Source organism: Melospiza melodia, chromosome 3 (assembly GCF_035770615.1).
Source record: "Melospiza melodia melodia isolate bMelMel2 chromosome 3, bMelMel2.pri, whole genome shotgun sequence".
Lineage (NCBI taxonomy): Eukaryota > Metazoa > Chordata > Aves > Passeriformes > Passerellidae > Melospiza > Melospiza melodia.
Window position 1 is genome coordinate 102,307,212 of NC_086196.1, and position 24,612 is coordinate 102,331,823.

General features: G+C 37.6%; 1 protein-coding gene across 8 annotated transcripts in view; it reads left to right on the forward strand.

Annotated features, from left to right (window-relative positions):
• WDPCP (WD repeat containing planar cell polarity effector) overlaps nt 1-24,612 on the forward strand; it is a 148,301-nt gene that overhangs the window by 34,590 nt on the left and 89,099 nt on the right. For 5 of the 8 annotated variants that reach the window (XM_063152336.1, XM_063152338.1, XM_063152334.1 and 2 more), the window contains 6 exons: nt 10,529-10,613; nt 12,312-12,356; nt 13,124-13,174; nt 15,619-15,689; nt 15,940-15,999; nt 24,004-24,118. In XM_063152336.1, the coding sequence (XP_063008406.1) occupies nt 10,553-10,613; nt 12,312-12,356; nt 13,124-13,174; nt 15,619-15,689; nt 15,940-15,999; nt 24,004-24,118 (403 nt within the window). In that variant the 5' untranslated portion in view covers nt 10,529-10,552. Of the gene's footprint in view, nt 1-10,528; nt 10,614-12,311; nt 12,357-13,123; nt 13,175-15,618; nt 15,690-15,939; nt 16,000-24,003; nt 24,119-24,612 lie in introns of those variants that run through there. The other 3 variants (XM_063152340.1, XM_063152342.1, XM_063152341.1) reach the window with 3 other exon arrangements.

The following is a 24,612-nucleotide window of genomic DNA, read 5'->3' on the forward strand; positions in this document are numbered from 1 at the left end:
GCAAAGGCAACAGCAGGGATCTAACTGACAGCTGGTCTTACTCGGCTCCCACAAGAGGTAGAATGAAGCTCATCTGAGCTTTTTGACCAATTTGGGCCTATCTTGTTTGCATTTTTAATGAGGTAGTTTTCTGAAACTAGCTGTACTTGCAGACTGATCATTTTACTGCCGTGGTTTTCTCAAGAGTGGTAGAAGAGTTTATAACTCAGTATTAAAATCTGTGTATATTTTAGTTTATATACAACCCACTGCTCAACAGTTTCATTGTAATTATGAAAATGTTTAAACAAATGCATTTTTTCTTCAAAGTTATTTTCCCTTTTGCATATCTGTGTAATTAGAACACAACATAAACTATACTGTAACATTACAATCAGGAATTAATTATTGTAACATGAAATTTTCATTTTTTTTCCTAACTGCAAAGGTGAGTATGGCTTAAAATTGAAAAAATACAATCCTTTTCATAGAAACTTCTTTGAAGATCATAAAGGAGTACAAAAGAAGAAAAGCTTTTTGTTTGTGTTTGCAATCAAATCTTCCTTAAAAGCAAGTCTGACACACAGGCATTGTAGTTTTTTTAAACATTACATTGAAGAAACCAAGATACAAGTCTCACTGGATTAACTAGAATTCAAGTATAGCAGAAAAAAAAATTAAAAATAAATGCTCACAAACAAGAATCTCAATGAGCCTTGCAAAAGGCTGTTCAAAGGTGATTTTCAAATATTAGTGAAGCTTAATTTATTGCTTGCCTAATTTATTGCCTGCATCTAAACAAAATAGGTCAACATAAAATAGCTACTGGAAATTATTTAAATGTGAAATCATTCTAAAAAGGAATGCAAAAAACAATACCTAAAGATGTTGTAGATCTAAAAATAATCTGTTTGTTTTAGTAAATTTATTCAACTCCTACAATATACTCAGAAATACATTTCTATTTTTTAAAGGCAGCTTGCAAATTTGCAAGATTTATAAATGAAATCAATGTGTTTACCAATATCCTTTTGAAAATTCTTGAAGCACATACTCTGTGAACATGCAGAATATAAAATGTTAAAGGCCAGAGCTGTACATTTCAGCAAGAAATTAGTTGGTACAGCTCATAAATGGAAAACAAAATAGTTGTTTGTTCTGTATTTTTGAGTGCTGCTCTTTACCTGACATCTGTACAGATCTAGTTAGTTGTGCAATAGCTGAATCTGAAATACTGCATAAAAATATAGAAGACTCTTATTTGCTTACTTGCAAATATATTTAAAATTCAGACTAAACTGTGGTTTAACCCATTGCTTTGGACTTAGTTGTTGTTCTGATCGCTGTTTGTTTCATAGCAACCCATGCTGCAAGGCAGCTGATGAACTAGGTTGCCAATGCATAGAGGAAAATGGAAAGAAACAATGTACATCTGCTGTCTGCAGCACTGCTGTAGGCCCACACATTTACATCATTCATTTTAATGAGAACTAGTGTTCTAAGTTTAAAGACCAATATAAACTTCTTGCAAACAGGAATTGCAATAATGATAGGGCAGTGGAGCAAGGACTTTTCCTGTGCCTGGATTATTTGTAGTCCCTTCCACCTTCTTTTTGCTTAGCTTAAAAAAAGAGAGATTTTGTTTTCTTCTTCTTTGGCTGGTGATAAGAAAACACTGCTACAAAATTTTATGACCTACTGACCTTTAGTATTGAAAAAATGGGTTATTTACAACAGCAATCACTATCTAAAAGAATGTCGTAAAGCAGCTTGACATTTAGTACTTCTGTAATTGCCTTATGTTGTGTCAGCACTGGATATCTGTAGTTTGGATCGCTTATCTACTATCTGGTTTATATAAAGGCCTTCAGGGTCTTTATCAAAATGTGTATATGAACTTTTCACTCTGTGAAGTAAAAACCCAGGTCAATTATATCTATTTTCTGTGACCTTCTTAACTTTTCACACCCACTCTGTCTGAGAGTTGTTACAGATTGTAATACTTGCCTGCAGTATCAATTGGAGAACGGTTCTTAGCTTCATTAAGGTTGTCAGAGGTGTGGCTGATACATAAACTTAAGTGTCTTCTTGACAAATGGCATTACCTCCCTCAAATTAATTCTGCTTCACCGTTGTTAATCTTATTATCTGTTCAGTTAATCAATAGCTGTCTTTCGAAAGAGAGGACCAATAATGTGGATTGGAAGTGTGTTTCTGAAGGCAGGAGCCACAGCAGTGTGGCAGAATTCAGTTCCTGATCCTGTCATCATCTGCTTGAGTGATAACTCAGCAAAAACCAGGCCTTGGTTTGACACATGAACAATCAATTTGGTGGCAACAAGTTACCCCATATAGATTTTCTGTAGTATCTTTGCACGTGTCCTTGAACTTCAGCACCCTCTATCTAGTAGACAGAGTTTTTGGTTCAGAGCTCAGAGGACAGACTGGACAGCTGTCTAAGCCAACAATTCCCGTTCTGTATAATGGCCCATGTGCCTTTTTCCCAATTAATTGTGCAAGAAATAATTGATATCAGCTGGAGATAAAATGTTTGTTTTGTTTTACAGAACAGTTTTTAGAGCATTTACAGATTTTCAGTGTTCTTACTTTGTGTCAAATAATGTTCTTAAAGAGCTATATGTATATTTTATAGTTAAATATGCAAAAATATTAAAGTATGAAAATTCAGTAAATAGAACTGATATGGCAAAAATAGGATTATTTTCAGATTCCCAAAACAATAAAACAAACTTCACAAAAAATAACTGAATGGAACTTGATACAACTTTACAGCATATGGGAATAAATTTGCAATGTATAATTTTCATGCCAGAATTCTTGAGTTATCAGATAATGTATTTCCTTTCCATGATTATTCTGCAAGCCATATTTAGACCTTTCTTACAATAGAAGTTTCAGTGTGTATTTTGATACAGAGTGCTCCTGTGTGTTGTTCACCCATCTGCAAAATAGTTTTCCTATTTAGATTGAGGAAGTTAGAGTAATCAAAAGAATTTTCTTCATTCATGTGTTTGGCAAAAATATTCAGAATCATTAGAGTTTGAAGAGAAAAAAAGTAGCACCAGTAAATATTTGCCCTGAGATTCACATGTATGATAATTAATCAGCTTTCTATTTGTGTTTGTTGAAAATATTCCTTAATATGAATTATTATGCACTGAATAGATTTACAGAAGCATGCCTGTTGTTCTACTTCTTGAAATCAGAGGTTGGTCTTAGTGACAGGGATCTGACTTTCATTTATACAAAATCTACAGTTGTTTTCTCAGTGGAGAAGGGATTTAAAGGAGCAGTAAATGAAGATGAGAATGAAGCCCCCTGTGCTGCTGAAGATAGCCAGCATCTTGGACAGGGGGTTTCAGTGCCAGGAGCAGAAACTGTGAGAAGGGACTGGCCTAGGCTCAGAAAGAAATAACTGCAGGTGAGGGGTTGGACCTCAACAATCTAAGAGAAAGAGAGGAAGAGGAGTCCAAGCCTGTTTGTGCAGGGGAAGGTGCAGTGGGAGCAGAGATATGAGGGAGCCAACACAAGAGTGGGGACTACCAAAGCCAGCTTGCCATTACAGAATGTATTAATAGCCCACTTGATTCAAACTTGTATTTGTTGATCAGGTCAGGCTTTTGCTTTGTGTAGCCATGGTGGTTTTGATCTGATCAGGAGTGACAGACCAGCATTCACTGCTGTGCTTAACCACAGTCTCACTGGAAATGAACCTCCAACCCAGGTGCAGTTTGCAAGGCCCTGCAGAGTTGCAGTGACGGTACACACATCTCAGGCTTTGCCACTGCAATGTGAAGGATGGATACTGGAACCTCTACTTACCAGAAAATAAACCCAAGCTTGTCCAATTAAATGCATGAAACATTTAAGACTGCAGTCCCAATTTCCTGCATGGGTGACAGAATTACTGTCCCTGAAATCCAAAGAAGGAGGGTAGATCAGAATGCCACCTTTGCACAAGTTTAACTTCTAACCTGGCTAAAATTGTGTCACTCTGTGCTATTTCCACAGTGCCTTACATCCAAACATTTGTGAAATTTAAAGGTGGGGTGACTAAAATTTCCAAGCTGATCTTACCAATGGGCACATGGAGCCTTACAACCTGATTGGACTCCTGTAGTTAGTAAATTTCCACACATGGGCAAGGAACTGTTCGCATGTGCCCATCTCATGCTCTGCTCTAAGCACGTGGGCCAGTGTCAGAGATGAGAGCTTGGCTAGATCATCCAGCTGGGCACACAGCTCCATTCCCCAGCTGGGATGGATCTACAGAAAAGCAATCACAGCCTGAGCTATCCCTGTGTGTTCCTCAGTTCTGGTGCACAGAGACTTTCCTTGTGCCCACATGCAGATCGGGTCAGCAGTTTCAGGAATTACATGTTTTTGACTTTTTTTTTTTTTTATGAGAAAACAAATCAGATTACTCCTAGCTAATTTAGATCAATGGATTAAAAACTTGAAAAGGTTAGACAGACACATAGACATAAGTATCCTTCTTAAGCATCTTTCTTAAGAAACCAAATTAAAACTATCAATATATGTGTATAAATTAAGCATTTTCTTGTAATTGCTGTGCTACTGACTTGGTCAAAAAGTAAAGTAAAGGCTTGTAGCTGTGAAGGAAGAATCTGGATTGTTTCTATTTAATGCCAGACTACAAAATGAAGTTTTACAAATTCCCATGATTTTACTAACTTCATTTCAGTATGTGTTTTATAATATATCAAACAGTTGTGGCTTCATACAGCTATAAAAGGATGAAGTCTGTCTTGTAAGATTGGGAGAATATTTTGCATTTTTTTATCTGTGTGAGCATGATAGAGAAAAAATTTAACTGGTCTATTTTTAAATGAAAAATTACACTAAATTTTAAGTTGATGTAGCTAAAAATGTAAAAGATAGTATGTCTAAAATTTTATTTTATGTGTTTTACACAAAGAAATTGTTGTATCAACATAAAGCATACATCAAGTAGCTACTGATCTAATGCAGGTAGTTCAGTCTGAACTTTAACTTCCAGAGTCAAATAGTACATTTTTGAATCATATTTGTGCTGCAGGGAGTTTCTCTCCTTGGTGAAGGACAAATTGGTCACGAAGAGGAAGAAAAAACTGGCAGTGATTTCTACTCCAAATATTATTTCACAGAAATAGAATTTTGTAGGATGCCTTGATGACTTACCTTGTTTGTTGAACATTAGGTATCCAAGTTAAAAATTAGCCATTGTGAGTGAGCTGTAGCAGTGCCAGAGATTGGATGTTAACCTTTGCAAGGTGAAGGAAGGGAGACAGAAGTAACTGAGGGTAATCTGCTCTGGCATCTATAGCTAGTAGTGCTATTGTGTAATCAATCCAAAATCAAATGGAAAAATATGTATTTTTATGAATTAGAGTTCATTGCGCCTATTACACTTTCCATTTCTCTGAAAAAAATTAGACCCTGGGAAGATAAAAGCCATCTGGATTCTGCACGTGGGATGGAGCAGCCCTGGATGTACAGCCTGGGGAATGAGAGGCTGGAGAGCAGTGCCATGGAAAGGGACCTGGGGATCCTGGTCCATGGCAAGGTGAACATGAGCCAGCAGTGCCCTGGCAGCCAGGAGGGTGACCTGTGTCCTGGGGGACATCGGGGACAGCATCCCCAGCCAGGCAAGGGAGGGGATTGTCCTGCTCTGCTCTGCACTGGGGCAGCCTCACCTCGCGTGCCGGGGGCAGCTTTGGGTGCCATGGTATAAAAAAGACATGAAGCCATTAGAGAGTGTCCAAGGGAGGGCACAGGGATGGTGAAGGGTCTGGAGGGGAAGCTGTGAGGAGTGGCTGAGATCACTTGGTCTGTCCAGCCTGGAGGAGACTGAGGGGGAACCTCAGTGGAGTCTTCAACATCCTCATGGGGGGAAGAAGAGGGGCAGGACCTGATCTCCTCTCTGTGGTGACAGGACTCAAGGGAATGGCCTGAAGGTGTGTCAGGGGAGGTTTTTGTTGGATATCAGGAAAAAGTTTTTCACCCAGAGGGTGATTGGTCACTGGAACAGGCCAGCCAGAGTTCAAGAATCATGCAGGGCCAGGAGTTGGGTTTCAGTGTCCCTTGTGGGTCCCTCCCAACTCAGGACATTCTGTGATTGTTTCCATGGAGTAGGAGAACACAAAAGGGTAGCTTGTGACCATTTTTATAAAATAATTCCTGATATTGTATTATTTGCCAAAGAAAATATGATTACATGTAAGTAGTGAAAATGGATTCTGTAATGTTTTCTTTTATTTGGGCGTTTTGTCCTATAACCTCTGCCCAACCCCATATCCAGAGCACCTCATCTAGTACATGTATGGATGCCATTGCAGCAGTTTTGTGACTTTGCCATGACATAGAGAGACCTGCTCCCAACTGACTTTGTATTTTGTCTTGCCTCCACTCCTAGGAGTGTGCCCCAAACAACATCAATATTTTGGGGGGGATCTCCCTTGTTTGCTGCTCTTTCACTAGGAACGCTGACTTTCTGGGAGTACATTCCTGGGCCCACCTTCAATGGAATAGGCAGATGGTCATCACAGGCTGCCCTGTATCGTGGCAGCTACAGGGTTTACTCTTCTAGGGACACTTTGGATAGTGTTGTCACACTGAGCCGTGCTTCTGGCACATGAACTGACAAATTCAGATGGTCTCTTGTAGTCACCATCTCCTGTTCTCTAGTGATGCCTTGTGGAGGCTGACCTAGAACAGAGACTAGATGGAGTTAAAGAATATAGTAGGGATTTGTCAAAAGGCCTCAATGGATACACCTTGGGCAGCACAAGAGCCCAGCCAGGGCTACACCCCAGATGAACCCAAAATGGTCACAAAATGCCCAGCCAGTCACGGGGTCTCACACTGGTTCTGGTCCATTAGCATATTGGAGCTAATTGTCCAATTACAGCTTTAGCCCACGAAGTCACATTGTTCTTGTTTTCTCTCTTCATTCCACCATTGTTTATGCTCTTGGGCCTGAGATCTGGATCTGTTGTCCTTCTCCCACGTAGAGAAGGAATGGTTTTGTCTCCCTGCTCTGTGAAGAGAGCTTACCATCCCCCAGTACGAAGCCCAGACCCACACGCTAAAGCAATACAGATCTGAAAAATAGAAAAGCTAAAACCTGAGGCATCACTAGACTGCTCCTGGTATGTTTTCAGAGGATGCACTCACCTTGGGAGCTGAGCACTGCCTTTCACAAGTACCCCACTCTCCCAGGTGCCTATGGAGAGAGGAAATGCAGCACCAGTGCCCTGGATCACTCATGCAGTGCATAGTTTCTAATTATTTGTCATGACAGGACCTATATTGGAGGTGTCAGAGAGGACTCTTGATATCAATTTTAGCATTTGTTCATGTTATAAAGTGGCAGGGCAATTATTTTCTGCATGAATAGTTACCAAACTGAAGATTTTTTTTAAACAAAACAATCCTCACACAGATACTGGCACAAGCTGACCATTGCAAAACATCTCCATTTGTCAGTAAACTTTTGCAACCACTAAAATATCCCTGTTGTTTGTGGTGGCATTGTGAAAGCAGACAGTAAATGTTGTGTGAGCCAGAAAAAGAACCAGCTGTTAAGCTGAATTCCAGTTTTACCTTAACAGGACAGTTATTTCAACCCATTTTTTCTAAATTCTAATCAATTTTAAAGGGGGAGGGATAGACTGCTTAAAGCTCAATGGGAGGAATTTTTCTATGTTGTCACACCTACCTTCTTTGCAATAGCAGGGCCCAACTCATAGAGTAAAAGGAATATTGTACATTCTGAGAGGCGTTTTTCAAATACAAAAAGATCACTTTGTCGTCATCATCCTCATCCCCATTGTGCTGGAGTTTAATGATGTGGGAAATGGTGAGATATTGTTGCATAACTCTGAAAGCTGGCATGTATTCCTTCAAAGGGAACAAGAAAGAATAATTCCTCTGAAAAAAGTACTCAGACTTGAAAATGCCATATTTTGATACAGAAGCAAGTTTTCTATCTTTTTTTTTTATTTTTACTGTAGAATGTAACTAATCTGAAAGTATTTCAGATTAGAGTTTGTTACATTGGAACAGTATTTTTGGGCAGTTGTCCATTTTCACTGGCACAACAGTAACAAGCATTCCAATAATTAGCTGGTTAGTGAGTGTTCAGAGTCCAAGGAAAGGGAAAAGAAAAAATCTAAAGTCTCAAAATTCTAACAATTGACAAATCTCTTCTCCCTTTTTAGGTACAAGGAGAATTTTGCTTCCTCTTCATTATTCAGAGTGAAAGGGTGTTCTTTAGAAGTCTGAGTTTTTAACATTTTCTTACAAAATTTCTTTTTTTCACATTTTTGAGGACAAATTTCTTAAAAGTATGCATCTTGGACACTGAGTATTTAGTGTCCATTTGAAAACTTACTTCTGCTTTTTGGCAAGTTCCCTCTCTGTGTCTGACAACAAAAAATAAGGACTTGAAATTCTTTTCTGACCTGTCAGGTGGGAAAGCACTCAGCAGCATTAAAGCATTATGGGATGGCTTTATATTCAATAGGAGGACACAACTTGAAGTGTCTATGGAGCCTACATTAAGAGCTTTGGAATAATCTGGGCTGTTTACATTAAATTGCCACACCAAAATCTTCTAGTCTTACCTTGTTATTTTGTGTTTGTGCAGTAAGATTTTGGTAGTAGGGGGAAGATTTTATTTTATTTCTCACTATCTTGTTTGGTATTAAATTAAACTGATTTCCCCAAGTCAAGTCATTTGCCCATGGTGACAGACAGTCAGTGATCTCTCCCTGCCCTTATCTCACCTCCCTTTAATTCTATTTTCTCTCTCCTGTGCTGCTGACCAGAGCAGAGAGAGCAGCTTTGGTGTCTGGCCAGGGTCACCCCAGCACACCTTGCTCTGGGGCAGATGTACCTTCTCTCCTGCTGAACAGATCATCTACCACTTGATGGTGTGTGAGTTTTGTTTTAGTCAGGCCGTGGCAGGATTTTGAGGAGCTCACTCAAAATGATGACTTCCTATCAGTGAGAGATTCCAATCTAGGATCTGTGGGCCCTGTGGAATGCAAGTTTGGTTTCACTTGCTAACATAAGTAAGTAAGTTAAAAATGAGAAAACAGATAAAATTATATTGTACAATCTCCTTTTACTTTAGTCCACATGGTAAAGGAGAGGCTGCCCTCATCTATATTTATACCAAAAATGGTTCTCATGTTCAACAGACCGCCATGCTCCTAATCCTCTATTTTTTTCCAAACCTCATTCTCACCTAAGATGAAAGTATATTCTTTTACTAGGTGTGTGGTGTGTGTTGTGAGCTTTTTTGTTTGTTTTGGCTTGTTTGTTTTTGTGGAGTTTTTTGACAGAACTGTAGGATTTACAAAGTCAGCAAGACTTTTTGTACATTTGGGAATCAGTGGAAAGAAAATGCTATTTCCACTTGGTGCTATTTCAGTGGATTAGGCAGTTCTTCAAACATAAATATTAGCTTGAGTGATAATACCTCAAGGTCCCCCAGCTTCCTTGGTGCTACCTGAGATCCTTGCACATCATAACGCTCTTGACATAAAGGTCTGATACTCCATGTGATAAAAATTTTGCAATTATTATCTAAATTGATTCATTATCTAAAAGGCACTCACGGGAACCAAAGACACTACTTAGAAAATATATAGTACCATACTAGCAGTGGTTCTAAAGGTTTCTGCATTGTGTGAACACCTCTGCTCAGTCCAGCTTTCAGTGGGTGCCCAGGTTTAGCAGAAGAAGTGAAAATAGTTGGTCTGGTGGCCCATTTATGACTACAACACTGCAGGAAATCACTCAGGAGAGTCTGCTGGTTACTGTGTCTAGAAAAATTCCCAATGCTCCTTTGAAACACAACATGTCCTCCACTGGGAACGTTCAGAGGGATTGTTCAGAAAAACCTTTGCAAGCATTTAATAACAACGTACATAAAACTTCAACATGTATTCTATATGCTTCACATCTGTTGTTTTGCCAGTTTTAACTGATATAAGTGATTTGGGGTGTCTTCATTTAGAAAGACATAATTTGTTTTGACACTTTAACTAATGCCTGCAAATACTGTGTTCAAAACTGTTTCTTTTATATATTGACACTTCCCAATGTACAGAATTTTAAAAATTTGGCCTTACGGTCAAATTCTCATATCTAAACCACATATTTAAGTAGTGGATTCAGATTTGCATATGTCAAGGTAATAACCATACAGGAAGAGTAGATGATAACGTGTATATTAGAAGCATCAAGCACAAAGTTATTTGTTTTAGTGAGAGCAGTTGTACATTTAAAGAATTGTTTTCTCTCTGTGTTTGATGTGTACGTGTGTATTATGTTACTTATAGATTCTTTCCCAAGCATTTTTTATTTTAATTGCAGTTTAAATCTACAGCTTACATGTAACAAAATATCATCAGTGCTAGGTTCTTCCAGCACTTAGGTTCCAAAATAATTGCCATTTCAGTGGTGATGAAGGGTAAAAAATAATTGGCTCATGCAGTTCCTTTCCTTCTTTTGCTAGTGCTAAGGCTCCATATATTACCAGATGTCCTTCTGCCTGACTGAGATGTTTCTGTGGTCTTTGAAGACCAACTTACATATTAGAGGTAAGCTGTTATCTGTTACCAAAACAAATCATCAAAGCTTGTTGATGGATATTAAACTAATATAAAATTCTGAATACCCAAATGAAGTTTTTTTTGTACTTAGGAGAAAGAAAATTAGCAGCAATACAGAGTTTGAATTTGGTCACCTTCTTTGCTTTTCTTGTCATGGAACTGGAGCATCCTTTCAAGGAAAAAATATTAAGAATATATTTGATTGGATGTATTTCCGTTCTTGGGAAGCTGTGGCCTACTTGACTGTGAGCTTCAGTTTAATGACTAGTTTGGGTGAATGATCCACAGTCAAGTGCACTGCAGAGACATTGTGATTTGTACTCAATGTGAAAGTAACAGATTACTGCATATTTTGGGTATTTTGCGTGATTCCTTGATATTTCATGCTTACAAGGATACATTTCTCTTATTAATTGATTATTCCAAAACACATATGACTAAATCCTAGCCATGTGTACATTACCTTTATTCATCTTGCCTTGCTAAAATTCCTAAAGTATAATTATTATAAAACCCACTAGTTTAAAAGTGGGCAATATCAAAATATTATTTATGACACATCATGTCAATTGTACTGTACAATAATTTTATCAAAATATTATTTTGAATAATCAACTGATACTCAGCTGAGTGTTATCACTCAGATATTGACTCAGTGTGCCTTGACATCCCATCTTTGTGTGAGAACTCTTCTATGACAGCAATAACATCTAAAACTCAAGAGCTGTATTTCATAGAAAAATCTGATGGTTAAAGTGAAAACACAGTTGTGGTTTATTGTAATTAAAGCTCTGCTGTGGAGTACCATGCCTATTTTTCACTTTTGACCTTTTTACTTCCATTTATTCATTGCCTAGGTGCCTTATTCAAAAATTCTGAGGCAGAAGGGAGGATGATGTCCTGGTTTAAAACCTGCCTGCCTTTTCAGTGCCTTCCTACATTTTTTTCCATGTAAGGAATTTCTCCCCGTGGAATTTGCCTGTCTGACTTTAGGGGGACACAGATGCAGTGAAAAATTAATTATTTTAAAACAAGGCAACGTAATGCTGTACTTAGACATACCCAATGGAGCTTGCCATGGCACCCCTAAGTGTTCACCTTTCAGCCTCATAAGGAACAGACTGATGGGGTTGCAGCCCCAATGCAGCTGAAATATCCAGATTTCTGTGCCACAGGAACCAACTAGATGATAATACCTGTAAATTAAGAATATTGGATCCTTTGAAAGAACAGCTTTATGAGTTCATGAATCTTAGAGAAAAACTCCAACCTCTTGTCATTAGCTCAGCTGTGTCAGTCATCAGAAAACATTTTAAAGTTATTCCAAGATACATTTTTCACCATGATCCTTACTTTTCCTTGTGAAAGAACACAAAATATGCTAATTAGGAAGGTGGTAAAAATACTTTTCTATGTGTGCAGCTGGAAGGGAATCAAAGTGTATGTAAGGGAAATGACAGCTCCACATAAATGGAAAGGCTTGTCACATCCTTCTTCATGCCTCTGCTGGTTCTTGAAAATCCCAATGCTATTCAGGCTATATACTATGCTTGTATTTTAACACCAAACATTGCTTTAGCAGGCAAAAATTGAGGTGCTGAACCTTGCTTTCTAAGTTGTGTTCTGTTTCTAGTAGTTAATTCTGTTTCTAGTAATAATTTAATGTATTTACATTTAATTGTACAGATGAAGACATTGGCATCCACCAGTACTGTGACAAGAAACAACCAGGTAAAATATAAATACTGAAACTGAGCAAAACTTCAGGATGTTCAGTGTTTGACACCAACTGCTTGCTCTTAAAAATGCAGCTTCAAATTTCTTGTTAGTATATACCTCTGTATTTCTATGGAATAAGGAAACACAGAAAGAGTTTCTCTCTCCAAACTTATGTAGGAATATTTTAAAACTTTTTAAACCACAGAAGGGGGTAAAAAAGGAAAAAAAATCACATAGACCCAACCGTTATGTAACTAAAAACCCCAGTGGGATTTTACACTCTGAATTCTTGCGGGGTTTAAGATATTTTGTGTTGTGTGGAGCCCAGGGCACGGCCAGGTGACCGCCGGGATCCCAGCAGAGGGCATCTCTGCCTGCCCTCCGGAGTGGCCATTCCGGGGCGGGCGATCCATTGCCTTGATCTCATTAATCCTGCCGATCCTGCGAGTGTCCCCAGGGGCCGGAGGGGCTCTGGGGCTGGGGTTCCCCCCTTGCCGCCCGTCCCAGCGCTGTTCCCCTGGGGCTGACGGACCGACGGAGCCGGCGGACCGCGCTCCTGCCTGCGGGGCTGGGGCTCGGCCGTGCCAGCCCACCGGTGCCAGCCTTGCTTTCGCTGCCAGTCTGACACATCTGCCCTGCAGGCTAAAAGCACCGGGGCTGCCTGGAGTGGTTTGGAAATTTCTCTGTTTTATCCAACTGTGCTGGTCTTCTCGCTAATATTAATATTTGCTGACAGCAGTTGTAAGGATTAATTCATCTTTTCATCCTCTTTCCTTTAGCATCACAGATGAAGTACACTTACTTAGAAGAGAAGCAAAAGCTAGCAGAATGTGAGGATATTTTCTGAGTTTCTTCTTACAGTAAGATCAAATAGCAAATTTGGATTGGTTATGCCCCTGGAAGAGCATTAAAATAACCTCAGACTGCTTCCAATGTAACTTTCTGCACATGTCATCTAAGACTGATGATCACAGAACTACACGGCACAAAACAATTGAAAATTTGTAATTTTTCCTTCCTGGTATATTTGCAATCTGTTGGGATTTTTTTCCCTGTCACTAAGCATGGCAACGTTTATTGCTTTTCCAGTTCATTGTCAAAAGGAATCACAAAAATAACCCAGATTTTTCCTTATGAAATTTACTTAGCAGATGAGCAATAAGCATTTTCCCAATTGTCTCTGACCTTGCAACACCAACTGGCTTAAAACTGGAAATTGTAACTAAAATACTTTCAGCCAAATAGACTAATAATAATAACTAATAATAATTCCAGACTAATAATCAGTTGCCTTCATAGAATGGTTTTAGCTTTGAAACATTTACACTGTCCCTGCATCACCTGGTTAAAGGCAATTTCAGTTCATGCTATCACAGAGCAGTACTGTGACAGTTAGTAATGTTTATGTTAGTACAAACTTTTCTTTAGCTCAAGTTTTACAACTCCTGCATTGCTCAGAGTGTATATTAATGTTCAAACATTATTACATGACAACCCTGAAAAATCAAATTGATTTTTTTGATAACTTCACAAAGCCATGTCTGTGCTGTTAGCTTATCCAAATGAAAATTCCCATGGAATTGTGCATGCATATGAAGGCAAAATGTGTTCTGGAAGGATTAGTTCTTCCCATCACTGCAAGGTGTGTTTGGAGCAGGCTGAAGCCCCGCTGGGGATGGGTGTGAAGGTGCAGCCACGTGGCAAATCCACACCTGCTGCAGAGGATGCTGTGTCAGGCGGGGTCAGTGCAGCTCTGGGAAGGTGGGCAGGTGAGGGAGGGCTCTAGGCAGGGAGGAGCCTCACAGGTTTGCATCACTGTGCTCAGTGTAGTGGTATCCCACAGGACTGCATGTGTGAAAGGAGGAGCAAGCCCAGATAACCCTTGTCACCAGCAGCCCCAGTGGTGCCTTTTACATGTGTGATGGGCAACAGGACTTCAAGCTGCTGCACCTTGTCCCTGGGAATGCAGGGGTGCCCCTGGCATGGACCCTGCACAGCACACTTTGCAAAGAGGAGCACTGGGAAACTTCATTCACAGCTGTTGATTTGTACAGATAGTTTGGTATCTGTACAGGCAATTTCCCATTTTGCATATGTGGATAAATATTCCAGTATTTATGAAAGCACCCATTGAAAATGTGATCTTACATGCCTAATTAATATTATCATAACAGTTCCACCAACGCTGGCTTCAGTCCAATGAAACACAAAGAGAAGTTGTATGCTGGTGTCCTCTTTTGTTGATGTTTGAAATCCTTCATTTTTTCACTGTATAGCACTTCTATTGTAAGCTGCTTTTTGCAGGGAGGTTTAAGCACAACTGCTAAGTCATTCAGTCTGGAAGTTGGCATACAAACTGACAGCTTGGAGCTCAAAACTTTTCATCAGGTTTCCTTTAAATAGGAATAGATTATAAACAATGTGTTCTAGTTTCTCATGGTTTTATTGTATACTTATGAGCAGAAAACTGCTCACTTTTAAATGAAGAAATTTCACGAGTTATTAGAGCCTGATTCTCAGCCATGAAACAAGCCAGTTATTGGCAACTCCAGAGGAAGCTTTGCCTCCTGGTTGCTCAAATTAATGTATTAGGCCAGGATTTTCACAATAGTGTGCTGAACACTAATAAATTTGTTAAAGGACTTCAGCAGTCATGCAGCTTTTTCTTTGCTTGACTTGGCAGATTCTTCAGACTAAATTTGCAAGAAAATCCTATAAATAACTAGACTCCATAAGTTATGGCATTCACATTTGCCTGTAGTTAATATTTCTATATATGCATATATTCATGCATATATATTTTGCAGACATGTTAGTGCCTGCTTTTTGAAATTAGGCAATGAAATGTTAGTTCAGAAGAATAGAATCTATTTAGGATGCTTGAAACTTGAAACTGAGTTAATATACTGAACAGCAGATACTTTTTCACTGCAAGTGCCTAGCAGCTGGGTAAGATTTCCATACAATTACCATGGGGAAATCATGGTTATTGTGAATAGAGCCTGCCAACTGTTCCTATGATTGAGCCTTCCAAAACCAGACCCTTTGACAATAGAAACCATGGCCATTTCCTTCCAGCTGTAGGTAAGTTCTACATGTAAGGCAACTCCTAGAAATCTTGGATTTGTGGAAGGAAGTTCAACTCATAGAACTTTTTTAAAATTACACATATAAATGTGTGTTTGCACACACACACTTTATATGTATACAATCACTTACATATACACATTTCTCTACCATCTTTATGTTTTTTCCCCTCACTTTTATTTGACAGCTCGAGATTATCCTTGGATCCTGAAAACCAAGCGAGTGGACAAACTGCGAGATGCACTCAAGGAGGTGGAGGTATGGTTCAGAAAGGTTCAAGCACAGCAACATCTAATCTGGTTTTCAAACCTCTTTCAACAGCTTTAATTTTCATAAAGATGCAACTCTCCCAGTGATGATAAATGTGCTTTTGTCTGGTGGGCTCTTCTGAAACAGCTGCATCTTTGTGTGGCATTTTTCATCTGTTAACTGGAAAATCAGAAGTCTGTTAACTGATAGTGACAATGTGTGCTGCCAACTCCATTCTCTGTTTTCTGTTGTCCTTTAGGACTTAATGCAGAACACTCCATGTGTGCTGAGCAAGTGGAAGAACAAACATACCTGTCAGGTACAGTGTCATCAAAAGGTCTTGCAGTGTTCAGTTGGTGGTGCTGAACAGCCATTCAGTGATGGGAGCAGTAGTGTTAAAATGTTAACACAGAAAATCACTGGAGTTTTTTTAATATGTGGGCCCTTGTTAAGTAAATTTGGTTTATTTAAATTTCTACCCTGGAAAAAGTCCTTCAAAGAAAAAGCCTGGGGTTTATCAACACAAAGAAATTACATTAAAAGGCCCTGATTCTGTGAGATGATGATGGTGATGATTACTATTATTATTGTTAATTATTGTTATTGTTATTATTACTATTACTGTTTAGGGAAACTGAAAACATCCTGTACCTCAAAACAGCAGGCTGAGGGAGCAGTTATGTATTAAAATATATAGACAGGTCTGGAATCTGTGTTATATTATTTTTATGTCTTAATTATCTATTTACCTGTCACAAATCTTTTTACTTTATGCTTGTGTAATATGGAAGGGAAGTTATAACTCTAAACCAACAAGATCATTAATCAAGTTATGTGATAAAAGATATTGTGACATGTGGCACACAAATAGTTATGTCTCTGGCTATATGAGTTCCACATTTTGTGTACAAGAAACCCCTTTTCACATCCTCACTAAGACAGAACAGTAGAGCAGGGAGGAGAGCTGAACATGAAGTGCTCCATAATCATGTGCTTCTTCTGAAAAACATATGTAGTGAATTTTGTATGTTTATACAACCTTGAGGAAATGCATCATATTTGAAACTGCTTTGGCATGGGGAATATTTGTCAATATTACTGTTTCAAGAAAGGAACTTTGTCTTCTAACTTTTTTGCTTTTTCAGACTCATAATTTTTTCTTCTTATTCAAGTAGTTCCAAATGTGTGTCAGCAGAATGATTGTTAAATATCCAAACACTGTACAGCTAAAATTCTAGAAATGCCTTTGAGAATAGCAAAATTTTTAAATGCTTGATATGCCAAATGGTATGTAGTCTTTTCATATCAATAATAAAAATATGATTGTCTAAGCTACATTTGCCTATCAGATCTTACTGCTAGTAAATGTATATCATTCACATACAAATTACATAGTATACATCTGTGAATGTTAATCTTCTAGAGCTGATTTAAATATTAATTGCTAATTTGGGGGAATCATTTTTTCCTGTTATTATTGTTCTGATTAGGAAAGGAATTTGGTTAAGAAACACCAAGTCAATTAGCTGTGAGTGCATTCATTTGCATCCCAGTTTGCTGTCTCTTCATTTGCTTTCCTTGTCCATTCTCCCTTTACTGTTTTCCTTCCCCTCCCATTCATCAGCATCCACCTGCAATCTGTACAGTACATACTTTGGAAAAGTAAACTTCTTGCCAGATGTGTTGTCCTGCCTACATAATATAACACCTTTGGCTATCAGTTCTGTATAAAATTCTTCTTTATTTTTTAACTTCACATCCTCTAGGTTATTTCAGGCTTACATCAACATGAATGAGACAAATGCAATTTAACTTATTTCTTCTATGAGATGGGAAATAAATAAGATGGATGTTTTCATCTTAGTGTATTAGGTATTGAACCATATAAAGGAGTAGTTTAATAAATTGAGTATTTGGGGTGTTTTTCAGATGGCTTCTAAGCCAGACTATAAGTGATGGTACAGGTTATAACATAACCAGCGTGAAAGTTCCAGATAAAAATCATAGTAATTTCTCTGTCCTTAAATTCTGCTTTTGGTTTCTCAATCACAAAACAAAATGTTTTTGTTTAATAGTGACTGATTATTGAAATCTCCAACAAGGGCTAGAGTGTTTTGCCAAAACAATTGTGTTATTCTACTTTCTGTCTTCCTGAAAATAAAAGACCTCCAACAAATGAAAATAAATAGAGAAAAATTAATCATTTGGATGAGTCCAGAACAGAAAAGCTGTCTTCTATCAATTTTGATGTCAGATAGTTTGTTTTTCTGCTGCTCATCTGTTTTTGAGCATTTGGCAGCAATAATTGAACTGTCCCTCTTTGATGCAAATGTTGTGAAGCTTCTGGAGAAGATGTTGTATATTCATTTTTAATTCTAAGTAGAATACTAATTAACTGTTTCAGCAGAGAGTGCTTACCACGCAATGATGTCATCTGTGGCATAACACTGATGTATTCACAGCCTTTTTTGGATGAATACCAGGGCTAGTGGGAAGAGTCTGTATTTGCATTAACTTTGGAGAGTTAAAGCAATGTGTCAGACAAACAGCATGAAGAACATGTAGGAAATTACCCTGATTTTCTTAATTTCAATGTTTGGGCCTAAATTTGATCATATGGTTTTAATTATAGTGTCTATTTTTCCTTTGGTTTTAGTAGCAATAGAAGGTCAAACAAACTTTATAGAAATTAAAATATTTAATTCAACAACCACATTTTCCCATTTTTGATTAAATGTTATTTATATTTGAATCTGCCATACCTGTAGCTGAACCAGAAGCAGTTCCCTTTGTATTGTAATAACAATGTGCCATCCAGAAACTCAGTGGCTGCTGTACCTTGAGCAAGACAAATGGAATGAAAACTGAAAGGTGATGCAATGAAAGCAAGACTATGCTTTAAAAGAGTAGTGTGATTTCTCTCAGATTTTGTGCAAAACAATCATAAGGCTGCTGCCAGTGTGCCTTTTGTAGCCTAAATATACAATATACCACTATTTCTAATCCCTCATTCTTCCTCCAGCACTTCCATCTTGGAAGTGGCCCACAGGCAAAAATTGGAGGCTGTAATTTTAAACGTGCATCTGCCAAAATTGAGTGTGCAGTCATGTTAACTGTTCATGTGCAAATGGCCAATTAGACTCCATGCAAATGCCCCAATGAGAAATCCAGTTGTCTTGCCTGCAGATTATCTTGTCCCTTGCATGAGTGTGTTTCTCAAAGTTGGCTTTTCTATATGAGTTTGCCTAGAATGACCATAATACTGGCCAGTATTTCATTTTATGCTATATTCTTTTTTTTTTTTTGGTGTGCAATCAGTGCAGAAGAAGTTTTGTATTTACTTTCTTGTCCATTGCCATAAAACCCCAATGTCCTTTATTTTTGCAGTCGTAAGTGTACATTCCACCACTACTTAGAGCATCTGAAATAGATGATGTGCCAGTTCATGTAAACATAAGCTAGACAGTACAGGGATTTTTGTCAAGGAGCTTGCTCTCATATTTAGAAGAGCTTAGTTGAGTCCTAAAGGACTGAGGTCTTCTCTTTAGCTCTGTTCCAGTAGGGTCTGAACCCACACCATTTCTGTATGGTACTTCTGATCCCCAACTTTGATGACCTGTGTTGAGTTGCTGAAATAATCCTGTAATCTTCAGTTAGCTGATGTCAAAGGAAATAAATAAACCATAAAAGAAGGATGACAGGAAAAAGACAAGAAGTCTTTACAATAAGATGCCACTGTGCTCTTCAGCCTTCCCTGCCAAGGAGTAATAACCTAAGGAATTAATTTTATCAGTATTGTTGAGTTTACTCAGCTCTGATCTGGCTGCTTCTTGTCTTTGTCTCCTTCTCTAATTCTTTGGAATGCTTTTAAGTTTTGCCACAAAATCATGAAATCTTCCTATGAAATGATGCCATTGCTTAAGGTTTGGTTTTACAATATAAAGCAATAAAAATAAATGAGATCTAGCTGAAACATTTGATTTCCAAATTTTTTTTAGTTTTACTATTTGCATTATGATGTTGAATTAAGCGCATGCCAACATTGTTATACAGTTTATTGTATAAAAGCCAAGCACTAGCTATGAATCATATCTGTTACCTGCTAATGAAAAAGATTTATGTCTACTTTGCTGAATTGTTTTGATTTTATTTAGTTGTATTTTTGTTGCAATTTACATATGTGTATAAATAGTTTTTCTGTTGCCATCGTCAGCATACTTAGAACTGGATTCTGAATTGGGCTCCACAGCAATATTTTCTTGCTTGTTCTGTCAGTACAATGCCCATTAGCAAACTCATTTAGCAAGGCACATGGTGACGTAGCACATTTGATATCAAAACCAAGACATTCTGTCTAGAATATGTGAGAAGCCAGCGCCCATCCCCTATTACTAAGAGGAACACTGCCCTCATATTAAATTCTTTTGGTTGCTTTTGATCACAACCATTAATGTGTTGTGTGGTTTTAGATATTTGGAGCTAGAAGTACAAATGCATTGATTATTGTGAAACAGTAACGTGTAACAACAATAACTTCATCTGTAATAAGGCATGCAACACAGTAATTATGGTGGGGTGGCTAAGAAAGCAATCTGGAATGAAGAGGTGGGGAAAAACCCTGGGAACCTGCTTGAACAAGAAGTGCTTTGCAAATCTCTTCTCCTTTTGCATATTCCTTTGTCAGTTGGGCTCTCTAAGGGAAAACAGTTTGCAGCAATATTTTTTACAGGCATATTTTCCTTCTCTTCCAATTTTAATCAGATAGAAGCAAATCCTGGCTTTGCTCCACAGGTATCTTTTTAGGTAGAAGAGCTGATAAGCAGCTGAGCTGCATGAATGAGGAGTCAAGAGCTCAAGCTTCTGAGGATAAAGGGATCTACTTAAGTAGATGCTTAAGTTGTACTAAAATCTGTAAGTCATGAACTTGCACTTAAGTCCTTTGCTTAATAAAAACTATCTCAAATATATATTAGAGCACTTTGCTATTGGAGAATGGAAGAGTTAAGTCTTCCCTTGAGTATCCTCTGCTGCTTATGCCTTTCTTGCTCAGTGGAGAGCAATTTTTGGCATATAAAATACATAATCCTTTCTATCAAAGTCTCCACATTCAATTCCTCCGTAACAGAGAAATTAAGTGGCCCTTCCTTCCCAGTATGGAGAATAACCAGGTGCCCAAACTTTTTACACAGACTACATTCAAGTACAAAGTTTCTGCCTTATTCTTCCAATAGGTATGAAGTCATGCTTTCATATTTTATTTAGGAACACCTTGTGACTCTTTAAACTCTGGAGATAGCTCTTCTGATTTTATTTTTCCCATCACAGTACTTCAATCTGAAAAATTTACAGTGTGTTTCATCATTGTGAATTTCTTTCCCTAATTTAATATCTATTAGATGGAATTATGTAGTGCTTTGTGTAAATAATGCCTCTTACATTGGCTTTTATTCCTTAGCATTTATGGGCTGTTCCCTTTGGAGTTGGATCACTGTGTATCCCTGTTCAAGCCAAGTTTGCAGTCTTCCTTATTTGCTTTATATTCATTCGTGCTTCTGACTGGACTGCTCCCATCCACCAAAATATGACTTTAACTGGGCAAGCTTAGGTGTAACAGCACCTAAATCTTACAATCATGGAACAGTCTTTGCACAGACTACACAGAATGTAGCAAATTGAAACAGTGGTTTCAATTTGAGCCCATAAATATTTTCTCTTTTATGGAATATTTTTGATGAAAGATAGCACAGAATCATAGAATCATTTAGGATTGAGAAGACCCTTAAGAGTGAGTCCAGCTGTTAACCTAATGCTCCAAAGTTCATCACTAAAACTTGCCCATAAGTTCTACATCTACACATCTTTAATACCTCCAGGGGTGGTGACTCCACCTGTTCTCTTTAAGCTCCTGCTTGTACTTCATGGCAAACTCTAAGAACTAATTTTTAAAAAACCTCAGTTCTAATCCAAAACATTTTTAAAGGGAGATGGAGGAAATACTAACCTTACATGGCAATATAGTGTGTAAAGTCTTTGATTAATCTTTTCAATTTAGACTCTAAAAGTTCCTAGAGAATGAACTTAAACCTATGGACCAACTGCACTAAATTATTGTAACAAAAATTTGTTAAAATACAATTTAAGATTTCCCAAATATCTCAGAGTTCTGAGGAAAGTAACAAGAACGAATGTTTTGCTGTAAAATGAAAGAAGGAGGGAGCACAATAGGAGAAACAATAGAAGTAATGGAAATGATACTGCATTTATCTACTATCTATGATTCTGTCATGTCATAGTGATATCACAGAGATCTGTACAGTACTGAAAATCCTTAACATTGGTTTTTAACTAGTTTATAGATGTAAAGCAAAGCATACCCATTAGCATAACATTTATATATTTATATAAATGTCTCGTGAAACACTGGGGAGGTTTTCATTGATTTCTAGTCTAGCTCTGTAACAGGTGTGATTTATGCCATTAGCAGAAAATTAATACATAGGCATAAAGTGAATTTGCACCCTGACTGCATCATCCCTCTTGTTGGCACATAACACTGAAAGACTGGGGGTGTTTTACTCTCCTCTGTCTGGCTGTTTACATCACAGTTTGGTAGCTCCTGGGTTTCAACCCTCACTTTTTCCAGCAGGTTTTTTGGACAGTTACAGCCAACTGTAGTCAAACCTTGCTGGACTTCATGTTACCAAGTTGGAAATAAATTGTGATTTTATCTAATCTAACTTCAACATAAGGAAAAATTGAAGTTTTGAAAGATTGTAATAAAAGCTGCATGAGTGTAAGCGTGTCTAACATTTTTACTAGGACAAAACCTTAGAGGACATCTGTCATGACAGGGAATATTGCAACATTGACTATATATATATATCTATCAAATGAATGTATGATTAGACTTTGGCAGGATGGGAATTAATTATTTGTTCTTAGAAATTCATTTCACATCAGAGGGTTTTATTTGTTTCTACTTCACACATCACTAGAATTTATTTTTAAAATATGTTGATGAAAGGTGCAAGGGCAGGAAAATAATTTCTTTACATGCACTTGTTCTGTTCTTTGGAGAGCTCAGAGGTAATGTAGCAAAATATGTATAAATGAGAATTTCCATAAATAAATTATTGGGAGCAGAGCACTGCATAAGGGACATGCCCAATTGCTGTCCCAAACTTTTTATTTATTATACAATCCAGTGGATTTCACTGCATGAAAATTCTAAAGATTATATCATGTTTGTCTCACAGCTCTAGCACAGAACAAACAGGATATTTTTTTCTGCCAAATTCTCCTACAAGAATAAGTGTTTCTTTAGTAGTTAAGTTTTCTAAAAACACAGGGATTTCTTTAAAAATCTACTGTTAGGTAGAAGTAAGAGCTGGAGTCCCAGATTCCTGGCCTTTGGAGGACCCTCTAGACTTGTCTGCAGAGGTCTTTCCACAGAGAATTCTTTTTATGGGCTCTGTTTTCTGAATTCCTGTGCTGTAGTAGTTACATTCAGAAAATGACTAATGGTTTAATTATGCAAAAATAAATGTTTTTCATAACTCCTCCCACAGAGCATTCTCTCTGTCATAGAAGATATTGCATAAGAAGGAACTGATAAATACTGTGACTTAGTCTTTGAGATTATATGTATCATTTAATTTAAATTCATTAGGCATGAATATTCAATTAACTCTGAAATAACCCTGTCCAATAGCTTAAATTCTTTCTTTCTAAGAGAGACATCTAAAACATTATGTCACTGAGTGAATGGATTTATTGGGAGCTCACAGCTATCTCTGTGGTAGGGCACAATTATTTATTTAAACAAAACATGAATGATCAGAAATAACAGGAACAACAAAAAGGTGCTGGTTTTAATTTCCAATAATGACATAGAATTATATTAAACCCTACGTTACATTTTTTACATGCAGGCTATGCATTTACTTTATACTGAAAATATCAGGTCTATGGATGATGGAGTGATCAGTGTAATTCCCTCCCTCTTTCAAAACAGATTTTTCATCTCTGTTTTTAACCGAAAAATTCAGCATATTTTATGTAACGTTTGGGGACTCAGCTACTTCTTCAAATGTACAGCAATTGTAGTTTTTGTACCATTATAATTCAGTGTTGTGTTACATCTCTCTCTTTCATTGAAAAAGCTTTCAAAGCCATTATAAGACATCTTCACATCAATATTAATTCATTTTTGTAATTTTGAAAATTAGATTACTACGTAATGGACGGCTGCTAATATGTACCTTGGAACGTTTCACTTTATTCACGATTTTTGATGCCTTGTTTTCTCACTCTTTGGATTCAGCTCCTCTTTCACTCAGGTATTTTGGTGTCCCTAAGCCTTTCTGGGCCACAGCTGGAGAAGGTGGTGATTGACAGGACCCTGGTGGGGAAGCTCATCTCCGACACAATCAGTGATGGTAATTACACCCATGTGCAAATCAATTGCCTGCATTTACAATAGAGTAGAGAAACAGTATGTCAACAGGTAGACTAATTATTGCCACTGGGGACTTGCAAACACAACAAGTAATTGCATGTAATGCTATAGTTACAACCCTCAGGACTAAGAGCACTTTAAGAATAATATTTAACATCAAAGTTTTCAGGCTTGTCAAATGCTGCATGGGTTTCTAAAGTCCTGTTTCTTACACACTGTAATCACTGTGAGCATGCCATTTGAACTTGTCATGTTTATTTCCTAAGTGGGAAAATGGGACAGAACCAAACATTAGCCAATTGAATAATTGCATGAGATAGTTATTGTTAAAGTTGTTCTTGAAAAAGACTGGATAACATTAGTTACATGGAGGTGTTCTGATTTAGTTTCTTGACACCCAGAATTTCCCTATTGTTACTAACTAGTGACTGCAGAAAATTAAGTTTTCATTTAATGCAGAAGAAAACTTACAAA